The sequence below is a fragment of the Tribolium madens genome, unplaced genomic scaffold, assembly GCF_015345945.1.
Source record: "Tribolium madens isolate multiple individuals breed KSU strain unplaced genomic scaffold, Tmad_KSU_1.1 Scaffold_97;HRSCAF=244;Tcas5.2_LG3a, whole genome shotgun sequence".
NCBI lineage: Eukaryota > Metazoa > Arthropoda > Insecta > Coleoptera > Tenebrionidae > Tribolium > Tribolium madens.
In genome coordinates this window covers 8,486,605-8,504,724 of record NW_025401069.1, presented here as the reverse complement: position 1 = coordinate 8,504,724, position 18,120 = coordinate 8,486,605, and the positions used below count along the sequence as shown (strand labels likewise).

Genomic DNA, 18,120 nt, shown 5'->3' with positions numbered 1-18,120 from the left:
TTCCGGGGACGCCGTCAACAGGTCGAATACGTAATCATCTTAGTGGTAGCAATTATCGGGAGTATTTTAAAAGCCGGGCATTAACCGTATGCATTTCATACGAACTTTCGGTTGAGGACACGACCGTCATCTCTGATGGAATAGAATTCGTGAATTATGGATGTATGCATTGTCATTAATGGTTGACGTTGACGTGCCATGTTCGCCTACTAATTGACATCGGGAGCTTTAAAACACAGGATGGGCATGAATATTTAATGGTTTTCTTGGATTCGCCTGTTCTGTTATTTCATCAAACAAAAATGAATTTTTACAGACAAACATAATATTTTTGTACAGATACATCGGAGGAAATTGTAAAATAAATATTGTGCAAACATTTCACATTGCATCGGTTGTGTATACATACTCACGCTCACACCGAATACAATTGAATTTTAAACGGGGACTCTTTCGGAATATTGTGATGTATGGCTGCACGTAGAGAAAATCTATTTGCAAATACATTACAGAAAATACTCGCTATAATACGTTGGGATATTGTGCGCGTTCATCATACAAATAAATCAGTTTTGTGTCTGCTTGAGCCTGTTTGTAGTGAGCTTTCGATACATGAGAGCCGTTTTTATCGAAAGCAAACAAGTGGTTTGCTCCCAGCTTTTTACGGTACGATTTACCAGACCATCCTCTAAATTAACGTCGCAGACAGGCTATTCTTATTCCGTCCATATTTTATCGTGACTTAAAAATCATAACCGTGAACTAGGCCATTTAATTAAGAACTTTGAATAAAAAAATATTATATCCACCTAGTACTTAGTTGATGCCACAGAAATAAAATGCTGCTAACAATAATGGTTTTAAGGATGACGTTTCAGAAGAGAATTTCACAATTTGTTTCTTCTGTGCAATCAATTATTGTATTGAAAAGGTTGATTTGAATTTAATTACGGATTTAGTTGTAGATTATATCTTTTACAAACTCTATTAACTTTCATCGTGCTGATAATGTGTTGTATTTAAAAATTTATTACTGGTATTTCTATTAATTGGTGTAATGAAATTCGTTTAGAATGGAAAACCTATAATTCATAAAAATGATTTTTGGTAACCGGAACAAATTTGCAAGAATTTAAAATTGTACATATAAAAATGTATACTATTTTTGCTTCAAATCATGATTTTTTAATTTGATAGACTTTTTTTTAGCCAGATTTGATGGGTTACAATCTACAACACATGTCTAAATAAAACGTAATAAATGAATCCGAAATTGAATTTAAGTTGGTATCAGAACCAGTCAAGAGTATAAAATAGATTTAGGTAGAATTCATGCAAGCCTTCAGATCTTTTCTCGATAACCAGCACGTTGTTTAACTTTTTTTCTTTATTGACCTTGGCTAATCAATAATTTATAGGGGCGACCTCGTCTCATTAATACCAACCCCTGTGTATCGTTTTCGGTTAATAAAACAAGAGAGTCATTTCTAAACAATAATTTGCCACAATGTATCTATAAGCCTTGGTGCATAAATTTTTCTGTTCCGTTACCTCTTTAAATAATGATTAAACTCACGAAATATCGAATGCGGACGTATCGACACCATTCCTGTATGAAATTCATTAAGGAAATCGCATAAGAAACATAGACATGACCGGTTTTCTTTAAAACTTTCTAGTTTTCCTGTAACAAACAATACCTCGCTCTGTGTATTTATGAATGCGTAACGTTTCGCCGGCGTTGTTGATTTAACTTGGCGTGTGTGAAGCCTGAAAATCGTCCTGAAAGGGCTCCTGTTTCACGCTTGCAGCCGTTTTCGTACTGAAACACGTTTATACAACAGGATCGCAGGGGGATCGACGTTGTTTTCTATCTGCAAGGATACGTTCGTCAATCGAATACTTGAAATATGCACGAGATAATTCCAAGCGACCACAGAATGATCGCTTTTAAAAAGCACAAAAATCGCACCACTGATCCAGACAATGGACCCTTTCGGTGCTTCGGAACAGTCGGAGATATAATTACCTGTTCTTTATTGAACGAATTTGCATGAAATGGCTCCCTTTTGTTCTATTTCAATTAAAATCGGGACCATCGCCGTACCCGTCCTCGAATAAAGGAGATTAATGCCGGGATTAAAATTAGCACTGTGTTTGTTTAACTTTTTTCGCACCAGACGGAGCGTATCCTGTCCCAGAAGAGATTATAGAGAGTTTTATTGCAGTGCCTCAGAAAAGTGGGTCGACGGTTGTTATACATACAATCCAACGATCAGTCTTCAAGTTTTCATAAAAACAATTAAGTGATTTAAACGACACAGATTTCTATTCAGATGGCTTAATTTTGTTGACACCTGTTTTTACTACTCTTAAGACCCATTAACTAATGAGAAAGAACAAATCGGGATTAGAATTTTATTGTGATTTTATCATTTTTATAACTTTATTTCATGACTTGTTGTATTAATTTATTTTCTCTTCACGTTACTTTTTTGAGAAGTATTAACTTGAGTTATCGATTAAAATGAAGTAGGAGGTGGGTTATTAATCCTTCCAGTCTTTCTTTTTTTGGTGCTAGAAACAATTTATTTTTTGTTGCGATTTCTGCCAGCCAATTAAAGTATCTGTCACTTAATTTTGCACGAGGGCGACGTTTGCGCAGCATTTACTTCTTGTTAATTCGTATGAGCGACGTTTGTACATTTTTTTTAAGCGCCAACAGCACGCCGTAAATTCTGTTTTAGTGTAACATGCGACTCGAATGAGGATTTAGTAAGCAGTAAAGTCTCATGTAGAAATAGAAAAGCGATATGAGACTGAGGCCGTAAAATTTTTCATTACGTTAAAAGTACCTTCGATATATAAGAAAAACGATCTGCTATTATAAGCCCGTCATCTACGACAAACTTTATCCATCGGGTGCGAAGCGAAGAAGTTGAATGTTCTTTGAAGAAAAAATGGTGAGGACAATAAAAATCGCTCGCTTTTGTTAATCTTGTGAGGGTTAATTTTGGCTTAAGTAAAATCGGCGGGGGCAGTATCGATTGCGTTTCTCCATAATCCGATATAAATTCACTCTTGTAGTTCTAGATTCTTGCTGTGGTATTTAATAGTTCTTATATAACACTTTAATCCAAACCGAGTTTTTCTTGAAAACTTTTGTCGGACGTTGTGCTTTTAGCGTTTATTTTCTCTTTGCCCGGAGGCTTTTCTCGTATGTCCTGAAACTTTTAAGGGATGATACTAAAACGGATTCGCTTTTGACCATTCTTTCCTGACACACACAGTTGTAAAAAGATTTAGGAATGCGTCCGTCGTTTCATTCCAAAGTCTTTCGTTTCTCAACTTTCGCATTTTAATGACATCGATTATTACGCTCGGGCGAGGATGAACGATTTATGTGTGAATTGAAAGAAATATTTTAACGGACAAAATGTTGCTTTTAAGTAGGATGTTAATTTTAAATCCTGTTATTTTATACGAGTACATAGGTACGAATTGTTTTTGCAAAACTGAATATGTTGTTTCTCTGTTTGTTCGTAACAACGCAAATATTTACAAAGTATTAATTAAACAGCAAATATTTAGAACGTTACGAGATGTATCTTTTGTGTAGCTGAAATACGTGCAACTTCATTTGTTCGGGTCGTTGTCTGAACAACGAGCAACTAAAATGCACATACACCTGGCGGTTTTCCACAAATATCGCCTACATTCAATTTGACGTAACCATTCTGGAACGTAAGCCTAAATTACCACTTATCTACCTTCTAACTTCAGCTATTTCAACCGCTGGGTTTACATCGTGCCAGCCTCGAAAAAACCCTTCAGGTGTATAACGTTATACGACCCGCACTTAAAACCGCAACAAGCCGCGATTTTCATATTCGACTTTGTTCATGGTGAGGGCTGTTTCATAACAGACGAGGCGCGGCTTGTTTTACCGCAGAACCATAAATCATAACATAAACTGTGAGTAGAAAGGTCTTCTCAAGCGATTCATTATGCTTGTCATTTTTGCTTCATTATGGCAGTTCGATTCAATTTTTCTCGCCGCGGATCGGGATAAACCCCTCAAAAACTCACGACCGGCAGTTATTTAATGGTGTTTTTTGCCACACAAGAAAGCTCTTTTATTCGGATCATTAACAAAATTTCATCCACAAGATGGATCATATCATCCAAAATGCTGAATAATAATTGTGATAAAATAGTTTTCCAAATCTATTTATTAGTTTATGTACATAAATAAACGAGGTAGGTTTACAGCTATGGTGCAAACCGCGACGATTACATTTTATGGCAGGTTCGACTGACCCGGAAATATTACGTTGACAACTATCGCGACCAAGATGACCAAGCAATTACAATTTCGAACACGAAACTGCTCCCAGGGAGTTTCAAAACTCGTACTAACATTCGAGCGAATTGTCGAAAAAGTCTATTATGCAAAAGACAACTTGCACAAGTCGAATAATTATTGTAAGTGAGGTGTCCGCTTTATAAAATTAACTGCTACACCTAAGATTGTTTCTTTCCGTTTAAGCTATATGCAAAGCTGCATAACTGTGGTGGATTTTCTGTAACTTTGTTTAATAAATGGTAATTAAGTGAATAGCAGGAATGGTGAGGTTGACATCGTAACTTTCAAGTTGAAAGTTGAGAGACACATGTGTAACAAATTCTCTAGTAGTTCTCTAGTACGAGGTATAATTGTGTTCTGCCACAATTTGTGTGTCCATTCACTGCATTGCAATTGTGTGAACGTTCTCGCTAATGTGTTTATTTTGTCAGCGATGGCAAAATGCCATGTACTAAATGAAAAAATAACACTATTTTAAATTGCGTAATAAAAACCAGCATTGTTATTGCGGTCCTGTTTGGGGAGCAAAACTAATGGCCTGATGTTTGATAAAAATCTATTCTGTCAACGTCAAGACATCTGATTTGTGATTCTTCTAGTGTGTAATGCTAGTGGAATCTTTTCATGTGTTATCTTGGTTTACACACTGGAATGTATTGTTTTTCTTTTTTAGTGCGTCGCGGTGGATCTGGTGAGTACCATCTCGTCGACGTCCGCAGCGCCATTCCGATGCTAGTCCGTAAGTCCATCTGTGCCTTATCTCTGCTTCGTAGTGGAGAAAACAGCAGATTACACTTTGTACATGTGAGGGATGTTATTGATTAGCGAGAGGGTTTTGGTCTCTTTCGTTGCGTTTTATGTCGCACCGGTTATGGACCTCGATAGTTCCGTTTGGAACGAGGGCCATTCCCGTCACGCGAATTCTGGAGTCGTTCGTCGTTTGTGTACAACCGTGTGCGTGCACTGAATTTAGTTTCGACCAAAGAGAAATTGCATTAAAATAATTAGATATGTGCTTCGGCCCGTTTCGGTGTTGCATTGACTTTCCGCCAGGTCTCCGGAAAACCACACTGTTTTAAACTTCCATCCATTACAAATGAACCGCTTGATTTCGTCCGGATGCGTCCAAAGATTAAGAGTTATAGCAGGAATTCCTTTTCGCGATTGCTCAAATCGAGAACGGAGATTGGGCCTTCCACGATGATCCGTCTTTGCTTGTGGAGTTTGGCAGTATTTAAAGCATGAAGAAGTAATACTAAGTTAGTGCTTCGTGTCGCCTTGTTTTAAACTTTTCAAATGAAATACCTATAAAATTGTTTTGTTACATTTAATATGATCATCTAAAACTTGTACATTTAAGAAATTATGTTATTATAGTATATGCAAATTGCATCAGACGCAACAAACGAAATTTTCTGTAACAAATCTTTAATTTCAAACATAAAATGGGATTTATGAGTTTTGTATAAAAGGAAGTAGCAGCTATGATTTTTCTTACTTTTTTTTTTAATAATCTCAGAGGTACCACAGCAAGAGATTTACTTCACTCGACTGAGTTTTAAGTTTTTTCTACTACAGAATTTAGAAATGAATGAAGGAATTAATAAAATACTAATACTAATGCAACGTTGTTTTGGAAATTTAAAATGAAATATGTTACCTATTTAACGGATTCTTAGGAACCACCGTGTCTGTTGCATGTTTTACGTTGGGGTCGGCTGTTGGCTTGGATTTGATTTGTGGAGGATTGTGCGTGAATTGTGATGACTGGGGTTTTGACAAAACAGCGCAAGCAACGGAGTTATTAGCATATTATCTGACAAACTGACCTAGCAGGACGCAACCGAGCAAGAACTATGTGATGAGAGAAATTCAAGTTGCGTTTATTTTGCATAGTAACTGGTGTGAAAAAAGCACTGCTTAGATTTCTTGGCGAACGAAGAATGACAGGCTTAACGTCTTTTTGAGTGTCAACTTTACAAACTGACCGCTAAGCCGGGTTAGAGTAGAGTAGTGCGATGTAACAATGGATTCTGTACATTCTTGAACGTCGTGTTAAGCAAAGCCGCAGCGGATTACAGTCGTACTATAGTGCTGTTCTGGGTTCCGCATTATTTCTCTAACTGCTTCCAAGAGAGTGTTTATTATCGAGTTTCGTTTTGCGACTTTTGGATGACTGCATTTCTCCCATCGATTTTTTCGTCAATTTTAATTAGACGTCGAGTATTATTTTACATAGTGTTTGTTGTCGTTCCGTTAGATGACAATGATGCCGATAATGAGGCTGGCCAGCAAGGAAATGCGGCGTCGGGACGCCCGGAGCGCGTAACACGGTTCGGAACAACAGGGCGTGCTGCGTCCGTCTTTCGTGTAATTGCAGTATTCACTCCACACAATACATCGACGGGCGTAAATCAAACTACAACACACGCTCACATGTAATAATGCTTGTTCTTCCCTCTAACAACGGCCCTGTAGGTTGTCGCCTCCTAGAGATATTAATATCCGTTTTTATGCGTCTATGCCTGATACGCTCCCCTACACATCCACACAAACCTCACTTAATACGCTACGTACACGTCGTATTAGTGGCACGACCCGGCTTAATTAAATTTCGGTATTGTGAGAATATTCGACGAATATGTGCTGCAGGAGGTAACCAACAAAGAAGACACCAACAGGGACACGTCAATTAAATTCGTCAATCACATTTTATTTTAACAAAGTTTAGGCGAGACGGCTATTTTTCCTTACCTGCAGGACGTTTTTGTGTAAACATTCCTGCTACGTTGTTCTGTCACACTTACTTGTCTTGCTTAATTAACGCCTGCAGCTGACATTCTTTCATAGGATGTTGTGTATTTCATTGTCTCTTCTCTCTCGACTTAATAAACTGCATCATATACTCCCTTAACCGTGGTTACATTTTTTGTTTATATAATAATACTACTTCATGGTAGCACGAATACGTGCTCTAGTTAATCCGCTTCTGTTGTCGGCACACCCTTCTACTTTGTCTGAGAATGTGTTTCACGGGTGTTTATTAACATTTGCAGTGTTCGTTCAACAGGAATAATGAGTCTTTTACAGAATACAACGTTGTTGTATACTTGTACTCAGCCACAGCATTATACAGATTGGTGGACATTTTATCCGTTAGTATGTCTTTTAATATGAATTTTGCTTTCCCGAGATATTTTTTTCCTGAAAAGCACTTCTTTAATTGGAACACTTCAGTAAATTTGTTTTGAATTCATTTCCGAGTTGTTAACCGGTTCTACAATTTTCTTTTCTGGAATATGATATTCCACTTTTTTATGTTTGATACTAGCAAGGTTGGTCAGAGCTGCGCCAGTTATTATATTTGCGTCTCTTTTAAATTTCCCCGTCATTCCAAATCATGTTTTCCAACTCATGCTTTTGAGGTAAACACTTATCCAGTTATCCTGACTAGTCTACTCGTTATTTTTGTAAGATGTTCGTTTTTTGCTTCGTTTCGATCATGTTTCATATATACTTCTTTTATATATTTTTTTTCAAAGTAACAATTAGTGGAAGTTGCTCGTCGTTATTAGGTTTCACATATCGTTAGGGGATTGTTATCGCACAACGTTCTTCAGGTGTGCGAAGGTTTCAAATACGCAACGAGGTCCCTAAGCAACTACACCGCCTCCACCTCATCGTGCGCTTGATGGATGGCTAGATTAGCTAATTGACTAAATTAATTCTCTCTGTTAACTGAAGTATAACCGGGAGCTGTCCAATTAATACGAAATTACAGTCGTCTAATCCAGCCGCGATATTGTCATTGTCCCCCGATTCCGGTGACGTATTTACAAAGCTTGTGACATGTTGTCATTGATGATAAAAACCTATTGTACCTTGCCCACTGTCTCTCTCGCTTCCACCCGGGAGCTAATTTCTATATAAATGTTTGTACAGTGTCTCAGGTCACGTTGCTATTTGTGTTTGAAGTTATTTAGTAAATAAACTCGGGCTTATCGGCGGATGCGCGTCTCGTTATTTAATTGACGATAGTCTTGGATTAATTAGATGCGCCAAACAAAAGACGTTTGTGTTCTTATGCAAGAATAGCGTACGATTATGGTAACGGCCGGATTCTGGACCGAAATCCGCACCCAACGAGGCCATTCCCGATGGAATCGTTCCTTCGGATGGCTGCGCCACATTGTTTCACTTTATTCCAGATATCTCACCGTTTCCTTATGCAGGAGGATAACGGAACATGTAACTGTTTTATTTCCGTGATATTAGTACAAAGCGGTTTTACTTACAACATCAACTACATAATACGAAATGAAAGAATTGGAAGGAGTATAAGAAGTCTTATCGATCTGACATACCGGCTTCTCCTTTATTTCCAGAAGTGGTAAACTGTCCCGGAAGGTTGACATGGGTTCATCAATAAAGAAAGGGATCTACAGTTTCTTTCCTTTTCGGCCTGAAAATCATACTATACAAACTATACACAAATAATCGGATGGTACACAAGGAGGGAAAATGGAACGCAATGTGCGTGTTTTTTGTTTGCGTTAAAAACAACAATCATCTGCACCAACCTTTGCCAATCAATAGCGTATGACGTCTTGATTTAGCGTTCTATTGGTTGTTTTTTAAATCTGGTACAACTACTTCATGTATGTTCTAAAAACTAAACTGATAAAATTTTTAATTTATGTGTTTGTAACGTGACTTGGAATTTAAAACGTGAGTTTACTGCAATACTTGTTTCTTTTGGTAATTTTTGCTCGAAGCCGTGCTGAAATAGTTATTAAAGTTTGAATCAACACGTCGAGTAGTAACACCGTTATTTCGCTCCCACCAGTCCCCCACTTTATTTTCTGTTGCTGTATATGTTTAGATGAAAGTTGTCTTGGCGAAAACTTACATTGTGCCTTCTATTATAGGATATTTCACCAATTGCCATAATATCACTTTAGAAACGGACGAAGGTATGTGCGCCTTTTTGCGAATGCTCTTCGAAGAAATCTTATATTATGTCTTTTATTTGTTTTTATTTTGTTGTTTTAATTTTTCAATGCACTGCATGCAGTTTTTTCTGAGCGGCTTTAGATGATGCACACGCACAATCCAGCTTGATCTTTTTTGGCACACACACTCACCCGAATAGTGGCAGTGATCAGTCGTTGCTATCCAGATGTCGCTGATGTGTTCTCGTTCAAATTCATGAATTTATGCATGTAACTGGGATACAGTTGCAGGCATGCCACGTCACATATCTACACAATACTCTGGATCGTTTTCGCAGTGGGATTATGCGTCACATTTTGCATCAACGTCCAAATACCGTAAATAACACGTAAAGGCCCAACGAAAACTTCGATGCATTGCATTGTTGTCAGTTGAGTCGCATAATTCATGTGGATTTTGTTGAAATGGGGCTAATATACCAGCGAGTGAGGTCAACGTTCCTACGTCGAGATTTTTCTAATATTGGAAATGTTCGAAACGACCTCGTTTTTTGACACCTGACGAACAACCGCTCGTACATCTCGATCGTTTTCATTGGTGTAAATTGCAAAAGGCGTCGGAGATGATTTTCTTGGTAGTTTGATCAACTAAATTTATCGATTCTTACGTATTCGTTTAGAACGAGCCAACACAAATTGCAATTGACTTTGCTTTTTATTGCTTTAACAAATAAACCGGAACAAAAGTCGTTGACTTATTGTAGCCATTAGCTAGGTCTAGATAATTCGCATAGAAAAGTTCGTTTTACAGCCCTATTCAGTTTCAGACAATCGACAATAGTGCCAGTTTTGTGAAAAACGCGGAAACCTGTATTCGCTTTTTGCGCTGATTTGTACATGTAACACTTACAAAAGCATCAACAATGGTGGTTTCTGCCGAAACGAGTAATTGGAATTTCATCAATATTTATGTATTTACATCCTTTAAAACACTGTTTCCGCATTTTTTAACATAGCGGCTGTACTTTTATATGTATATGGTGCATTAATAAATTTAGGAAAATCAGATTTAGTTTTTGGTGAGATTCAAACGGTAAACTCAAATTAGAAAATTCTTCCGAAAAAGTAGGTCTATTTCGTTTTTTTCTTTTGTTGTTCTGATCGGATAATTGAGCGGCTATTAGTGACTTTCCCTTTGTTGCTTTTAGAGACAAAAGATACAATTTTTTTGATTTTTGTTGTATTTGTTTTAAAGTAATTTCTGTTACAATTACATTTTTAAATATTCACATGTCTGTTGTAATTGTAAACAGAAATTAATTCCAAGTCGTCGCTATAATGTTATCTTTCCTCTGTTAATTATTCGAGCAAAACAAGCCGCTTTTCCCTCGCCTGTCATTTTACATAAGACTGTTTTCTGGATGGTCTAAAGTAAGGATTGGATTTTGTCATTGTCAGGAAGCTCAGTTAGGTTTCTGATTCGAGGCAACTTGCTCGGTTTTAATAGAGTCAATTAAAAGGCTATTTAGATTATTTTAACAAGGTTTCTGCATATCGTTAAGGCTGCCGTCTCTCGTAAATCCATCCCGAGGGTAATAAGTCCGCACAACGTCGTTGTGCGACAGATGTTGCGAATTGTTTTATACAAATTTGTATATTCGAAGTTGGCAATATAAAATTCAAAAGTTAATCTCGCGCAAGATTGGCATTTCACCACGATTTTGGGTAATCTAAATTTGGTCATAAGTATCAGATTTTGAGACAGATGAAGTTGGCGTTCTAACACTTCGCATGTTTCATTCATCACGTCAAGCGAAGTTTTACGAGTTTCTCTTGGAAATCGAGCAAGAATCACTGAAGGAAATATCAGATATATATATATATTGATAATGAGAAATTGAAGAGATAAAAATGATATAAAAGAATGGATTTTGTGAGGTAGCTTGCTGAAACAAGATTAAAGAGGCTTCGGAACTATTCCTCGAGGGAAAGCAAGAAAATGGGTGTTTCAGACGACAAAGCGTCATCTGCCGACGCCTTCTCTATGGCTGGGAAATAGACGAGTGTCCTCTTTTATCCGGTCAAAACGTTGGTTTTTTATTTCTTCAAGCTCGGAGGGCAGATGCACCTGCCGTATTATTAGTGCATTTTCATGTATTTATACGAGCAACTCGAAATGAAGAGGTCCGCTGCGGACTCCCGGGAGCATTAAGTGTACTTTATTTGGCGTGTGGCTGGAGGTTACAGTTTAATATCTGCGGTTCAGTGGTCGTCATTCATTTCACTTACGGACGCGGCAGCACCCTCGCTTTCCTCCCTCGAGCCTATTGCTTGCTTTATTACCGCTTCCTTCACTCTACATTACACACTAATTTATTATTTGTCGTCCTTTTGTCGGCATGAGGTTTTTTGCTTTTTCGTCACGTTGTCTAATTGCCTAAAAATACGTGATTCCACGTCGCTAAACCGAGTTTATCTAGAAGCGTTATCATTTATCACTTTGCAGGATTATTGTATATACACTTTGGGAGTCTTAATACTGATATCTCTTTTTTGTTAATGTTGGAATCTATACCATGGTCAGTACGTTTGAAAAATCTCACCGGATGGCACGTGAAGTCTTCTCCGTGTCACATCGTATGGATTTTTTATAGTGGTGCGTTTGTTCTACGTGACGTTGCGATGTCAAGATGTCCCGAAGCGTTGCGTCATTAATCTTGCAGCATCCAACAGGAGCAACGTTGATCCTGTAATCTGTGTCTCTCAGGATTTATCTCTCTTTGTCTGTCTGTCGCTCATCTATTGGTCTGTTCGAGCATATCACGTCTGAATGAAACACAACAAACCAAAAAACGTGCCAGTGACTCCCTTATGTTTTCTTTTTACTTAATTAAAGATTTTACGTGAGTATAGCTTAATATGTTGAAATCATTGGAGTGAGAGAGGTGGAGTTATCGGGCAACATATTTTTGACGCATCATCGCGTATATAAAATAAGTTACGATGTAGGGGAGATACATCTGGAATAATACTATCTCTTATCGGGCTGAATCAGTACTTAGGGATCAAGTCTAGAAAGTCTTTTGAAAAGCGTTTACACGTTGATACAGTAATGTTATTTTGTTATCCTTGACTTTTCTTCTCATTAAGTTCTTTCTGCTTTTGAAATGTACAGAATGTTTTAGCTTAGATTTTCTCGATCAATATTTACTTATGGACAAAACACCAAATAGAAGGATATTAGAAAATAAGGCATTATATGGAGTGAATAAAATATGTGGTGTTTCCGCCCCCATAATTCGTATACACAATTTTTGATATCATCAATAGATTCAGTGTTATGTTCAATGTTATTCCAGATGCAAACTTTTGTAAATTTATGTTTACCGGTTACTGCGATAATTGATAAAAAAAGCCTTTTACTCGCCATTTTTAAGAGGCTCTAGCTGTCTCAGGGATATCTGGACATGGGTTCATAGATTTTAATTTTAACTTAAGGAATTCTCCCTAGAAATCTTTCAACGTTTCTTTTAGACACTTATGTATGTATGTTTGAAAGCTTTTATGTGTCATCTTTTAACATTTATTTGAATTGCATTAGAGAAAAGTAATACAGTGTTTTTCATTTATCTCTTTATTTTTATTACACATTTTGATGTTGTCACGCTTACCTTTTCTTTATATTTCATTTAACTTATCTTTTTGTTTTACTTTTACTAATGTAAGTACATGTTTTAAATTTTGCGCTCTTGTGTACTCGCCATCTTTTAACATTTATTTAAATTGTTAGTATTTGAATTTGAAAATTGAGAATAGAGAGAAAAGAGAAAAATTGCAAATTTTAACGGGGTTCGAACCCCGGACTTACCTGACGGAAAGCGGGACCTTACGTCACTACGCCACCACGCCGCTGACACTGTGTCTGCTCTAATCCAATATATTCATACATACACAAAATTTTTAACAATTGTTGGAGTAAAAGTGATAGTTTATGTGGCGAAGCTGAACGTTTATTTTGTCGAACGTAGTAAGGCAAATAATTCAGCTGTCGTGTAATTGTTGTTGCCGCGAGAATTATTTATTTATTTTAGGCTAATACAGGATTGCTAAAAAGTATTTATACAACTAAATATTTTCACAACGCTTTTGCAGAGCACGTTGAAATTTGGGAAACAGTTTACTTATTTTTTGGTCAAAATTTAATTAGTTCGATAATTTTCGATTATCGATTTTGTGTTGCATAAAACTTAGAAGAAAATGATTTTCTTAAATAGTATATTACATTTGCCACCACGCCGCTGACACTGTGTCTGCTCTAATCCAATATATTCATACATACACAAAATTTTTAACAATTGTTGGAGTAAAAGTGATAGTTTATGTGGCGAAGCTGAACGTTTATTTTGTCGAACGTAGTAAGGCAAATAATTCAGCTGTCGTGTAATTGTTGTTGCCGCGAGAATTATTTATTTATTTTAGGCTAATACAGGATTGCTAAAAAGTATTTATACAACTAAATATTTTCACAACGCTTTTGCAGAGCACGTTGAAATTTGGGAAACAGTTTACTTATTTTTTGGTCAAAATTTAATTAGTTCGATAATTTTCGATTATCGATTTTGTGTTGCATAAAACTTAGAAGAAAATGATTTTCTTAAATAGTATATTACATTTGACCCTTCTTGCCATTTAAAAAAATCAAGTTAGCCTTGTATCCCCAGAACAAATGGAGATAGAAGTTTGTTAAACATCTAAGGCGATAGAATTTAAATATGTACTTTTAAGCATATACGAAATTTCAATACGTTTTGATAAACAGTTTTTATAATATAACTGTATCCATACTTTTCGGCGACCTTGTATAATAGTCTTTTTGCGACAGTGTTTCTGCTCTTATTCGATTCATAAAATTTTGAAAAATTCATTTCTTGCTTTTCTACAACGTTTCATGCACTTTAAAATGCTAAACTATTTCCTAACATACTGTATATCTACTGTAATAAATAACAATTTTCGTATTTTGTCATTCTACTTGACTTTGGAAAAGAGAACTGGAATTTTTGCTCGATTTACAAAAATTGGAGAGAGCCAGATTTTTTTTTCAACGTCGAATTAAGTATCATTTATTTGCTCATACTCGTACGGTAGATGTGGAAAAGACGCATGTTGCTGGTTTTATTTGCAGTTGCTTCGCGTACAATGCAAGTGCTGATAAGTCGGGTGCATCGGACGGCAACAAAGGGAATATTTTCGGTCGTGTTGTATATTGGAACGTTGTACTGATCCGAAATGATCTTCGACTTCTTCTATTGTTAGAAATTGCTCTATTATTCGCCGGTTTGGAGGGTATTGAGGGCCGATTTCGTGAATAAGTTTATTGAAATGGGCAAGATATGCAAAGTAGGCGGTCCGCTGAGGGCGGCGTCCTATACGCACGTCCTGCGGCTCTCATATTTCGAAAGCAGACCGTCCGTTCGCATCATAACGTCCACATTAGCCTGCGGTCAGAGAAGGCGCGCGTTTCCGGAATTTTAACCGACGAACGCTTGAGTTAGTTAGCACCAGGACACGAGACAAAACGAGTGTTTCAAAAACCGCCCCCGGATCTGGGGCGGTTGCGTCTATTATATGTTTTATTTCATTGCGGCGAGGACGGCGTTACGTGACCGGAAACGCCGGATTGCATCGGATACGAAGAGCTTAATTAGGTCAATTACTCGAATTACTTATGTTGTTTCACTTAGCACAAAACAAAAATTAATCGCGGCGGTACTGTCGAATTCGAAACGACCAATTACTCTCATCCCAGACAAAATTGCTTTTATCGGTTCGTTTTTGGGAACGAAAAAATTGACGAGGGAAAAAAGCAATCAGTTTCCAAACGAAACGCAATTGGACGGGTCAGTTATTTTTTTTCGGTGCAACGTCAAAATGAAAATCCTGAAAAAATGTGATTTACGTCCGAGCACAATGGCCCACAGTGATGATAAGGATAAAGTATGGTCGGGCATAAACATCAAATTTAGGAAAAATTAGTTTTTAAGGGGTTACTCAATCACATGTGCTTTTTGTCTGATCGAAATTTTTCTAATCTTAACTTTATAATGGACAATTTTTTTAACAAAATTATCCACTAACTAAATATTGGCTTTTAACGACTTAAACAGTCCTTGAACAAACATAATCATTTTGGATAGGTTTGTTTCGGTTTTTGATGTATTGTCTAAACAAAAACAAAACAATAACGAACAACCCAAATAGTGAATCTAAAGCAACAAACTATTTTCAAAAAGCATATAAATGCTAAAAAAAATATTGTTTATTTTTTTTTGCCCGGCGCCTCCACCATTTTTCACTTACACTAAGTTAAAAACCTCGTGATAAAACTGAAGGAAAATAAACGCTAAATTAACTTCGCTACAGTAACTCAAAATCGCAATAATAGAATAAAACGATGTAAGCTAAAAATGCAGTTTTTTATTTTTAGTATTTGATTCTTACAATAAATGAGTTATCGCAATGGGGTATTAATTAATTATTGGAGAAGTATTAATAGGGGCAATAGTGCATGATTTATTATTAAAGCCTATTAATAAACGATCAACGGAAAATATTATTATTCGTATTTTCTATTAGAAAAGATATCTGGAATATTTTGTAGCCTAACTTATGTTATGTTTGGTTACTTTTAGTAAGTATACAAAAATAATAACTGATTGTTGGATAAGACTTTTTTAGATAGTACTAGGAGATTTCACGGATCGTTTCAAATACTGGTTTAGAGCTTTTGTACTTTGCTGAGTTTAAAAATCTATTTATATTCTTAAGATTCATCACATTATTTTTTTTAATTAAATCTTTAATTTGATTTATTATTTTTGGGTTTATTAGCGGAAGTAAAAGATTGCATTGGAAACTAGCTTTTTATTGTTCCCTGCTGTGACATTTAAAAAGCTAGTTTTTAATGCAATCTTTAACTTCTACTAATAAACCCAAACATAACTCTAAAGGATACGCATTAAAACACTCCTCCCCTTGATTTATTATTATTTTTTAATTCTTGGCTAGGAGATAAAATAAATACTTTTAAACCACACTGAAATAAAACTTAATAAAAAGTACAAATTACAGCAGAACTCACCAAACCATTATTAACAGAGGAGTAGTTTTGAAAGGAAAATCTAAAGTACATACATTTCTTTTTGTTAATTAAAGTTTTAGTTGGAAACCTCATTAGTGGGGTGAATAAATTTCCAATATGGCACCTATCGTGGCCGTCGAATGGCGTCTCTTTAATTATCATAGCAGGAGGGTAATTGTCTACACGCTTTTTTGTGTGAGTTTTTTCCATTATTCAAGAGCCACTCAACACGAGTCGCATGGTTGGGCCACATTTCGACATCACTACACTAACTCACCTCATCACCATTTTATTTTCAAGATACGAAGACAATTACGAATGCGTAATGACCGTTGGTAAAGTCTTCATAAATCTGTTTGATTACTTTTTTTATTATATTTATTTGGGAAGCGGCAGTAGTACACGGCATATAATGACGAAAACAACTACACCACTGGCACTTTACATGCAAATGGAAACGTGCAGGGTGAAATTAATTAAAATGAAAATAGGATTCCGGCCGATTTGCGAAATAATCAAAGACCGATCGACATTATTGTCGATTAACGAGGTTATTATTATTACTTTTCGCGGGGCAGTTCAGCGACCAAAGTTTGTTTGTTTTCACATCAATTAAACAATTTTGTTTTGTACAAAGAGTCGAGTTTGATGGGGCACTCGATGATTGTCGCAATAAAAGCTTATTATTACTCATTACACAAACCGTGAAATGTTGATTGACATGTTTTCGATGTTGTCCGCGTTTACCGATCGTAATTAATTGCAATTTGATTTCTGCATCAATATTCATGCGGAAGTTGCATAAACAATAGATCATTATTAGTTTACGCTTCGCCATCGATATTTTAAATTGTGACAGATGTTAACGCAAACAATAAACTTGGGCTTACATAAAAATTCCACTTAATAGTAGGAGCGACACAGTTGTGATATAAAAAAAAATTGTTATCGATATTTTATACCTTTAGGTAAGTCAGCGTTTTATGATGCCACAAAAATATAGGCACTGGCGCATTCAGACTATCGTAAAAAGGTCTTTCAGTAATGGTGAAGAGAATAATCGTTTTTTATTGGCTTTTAAGAATTTTTCACAATCGACATAACTTACAAAAAAACTCTAATCTAATACAATTCATTAATTCATTTTTATGGAGGCAAAAATTTTGTCACAACTTCATGATTACATGTCACAAAGTTTCTAAACATGAGAAATCCTCACTGGGTGTTATATCAGCAGAAATTCCATCGTGCTGATGATACGTTTTCGTCCCAACAAATGCCTTATTGTTAGACAAGAGCGACAAAAATGACTGTCATTTATTATTGAGGTTATGATGAGTTTCAAACGACTCGAGTGCCGCAAATCGTCTTTCTTTCTCCTATGGAACCCGAAAAAAGTCTGATATTATCTCCTGTCTGCATTAGTTGGACAAAACGTTTTCATTAGATTATTGATGTATCTTCCCTGCGTTGGCCTCTGATTACGATAACGCTTCTTGGACATTTTTCCTTCTGTATTTAATTCTGCACCACATCGACGTCTCAATAAGAGCGACAGCGCAATGTTTTCCTACTTTGTAGAATGACGGTCGCAGTCGGTGAACCGTGAAATGTACGATGCATATTAAAAATGGCTGTTTGACAACGACGCCATTAATCTT

General features: G+C 36.3%; 1 protein-coding gene across 8 annotated transcripts in view; it reads left to right on the top strand.

The window, feature by feature from the left end:
- Positions 1–18,120, top strand: part of LOC123014944 (tyrosine-protein phosphatase Lar) — a 225,594-nt gene that overhangs the window by 150,810 nt on the left and 56,664 nt on the right. The window contains exon 5 of one of the 8 annotated variants that reach the window (XM_044414282.1): positions 5,040–5,057. The exons of the other annotated variants lie outside the window; for them this stretch is intronic. Coding sequence (XP_044270217.1) covers positions 5,040–5,057 — 18 coding nt within the window. The remainder of the gene's footprint in view (positions 1–5,039; positions 5,058–18,120) is intronic. 8 annotated transcript variants of the gene reach the window in all.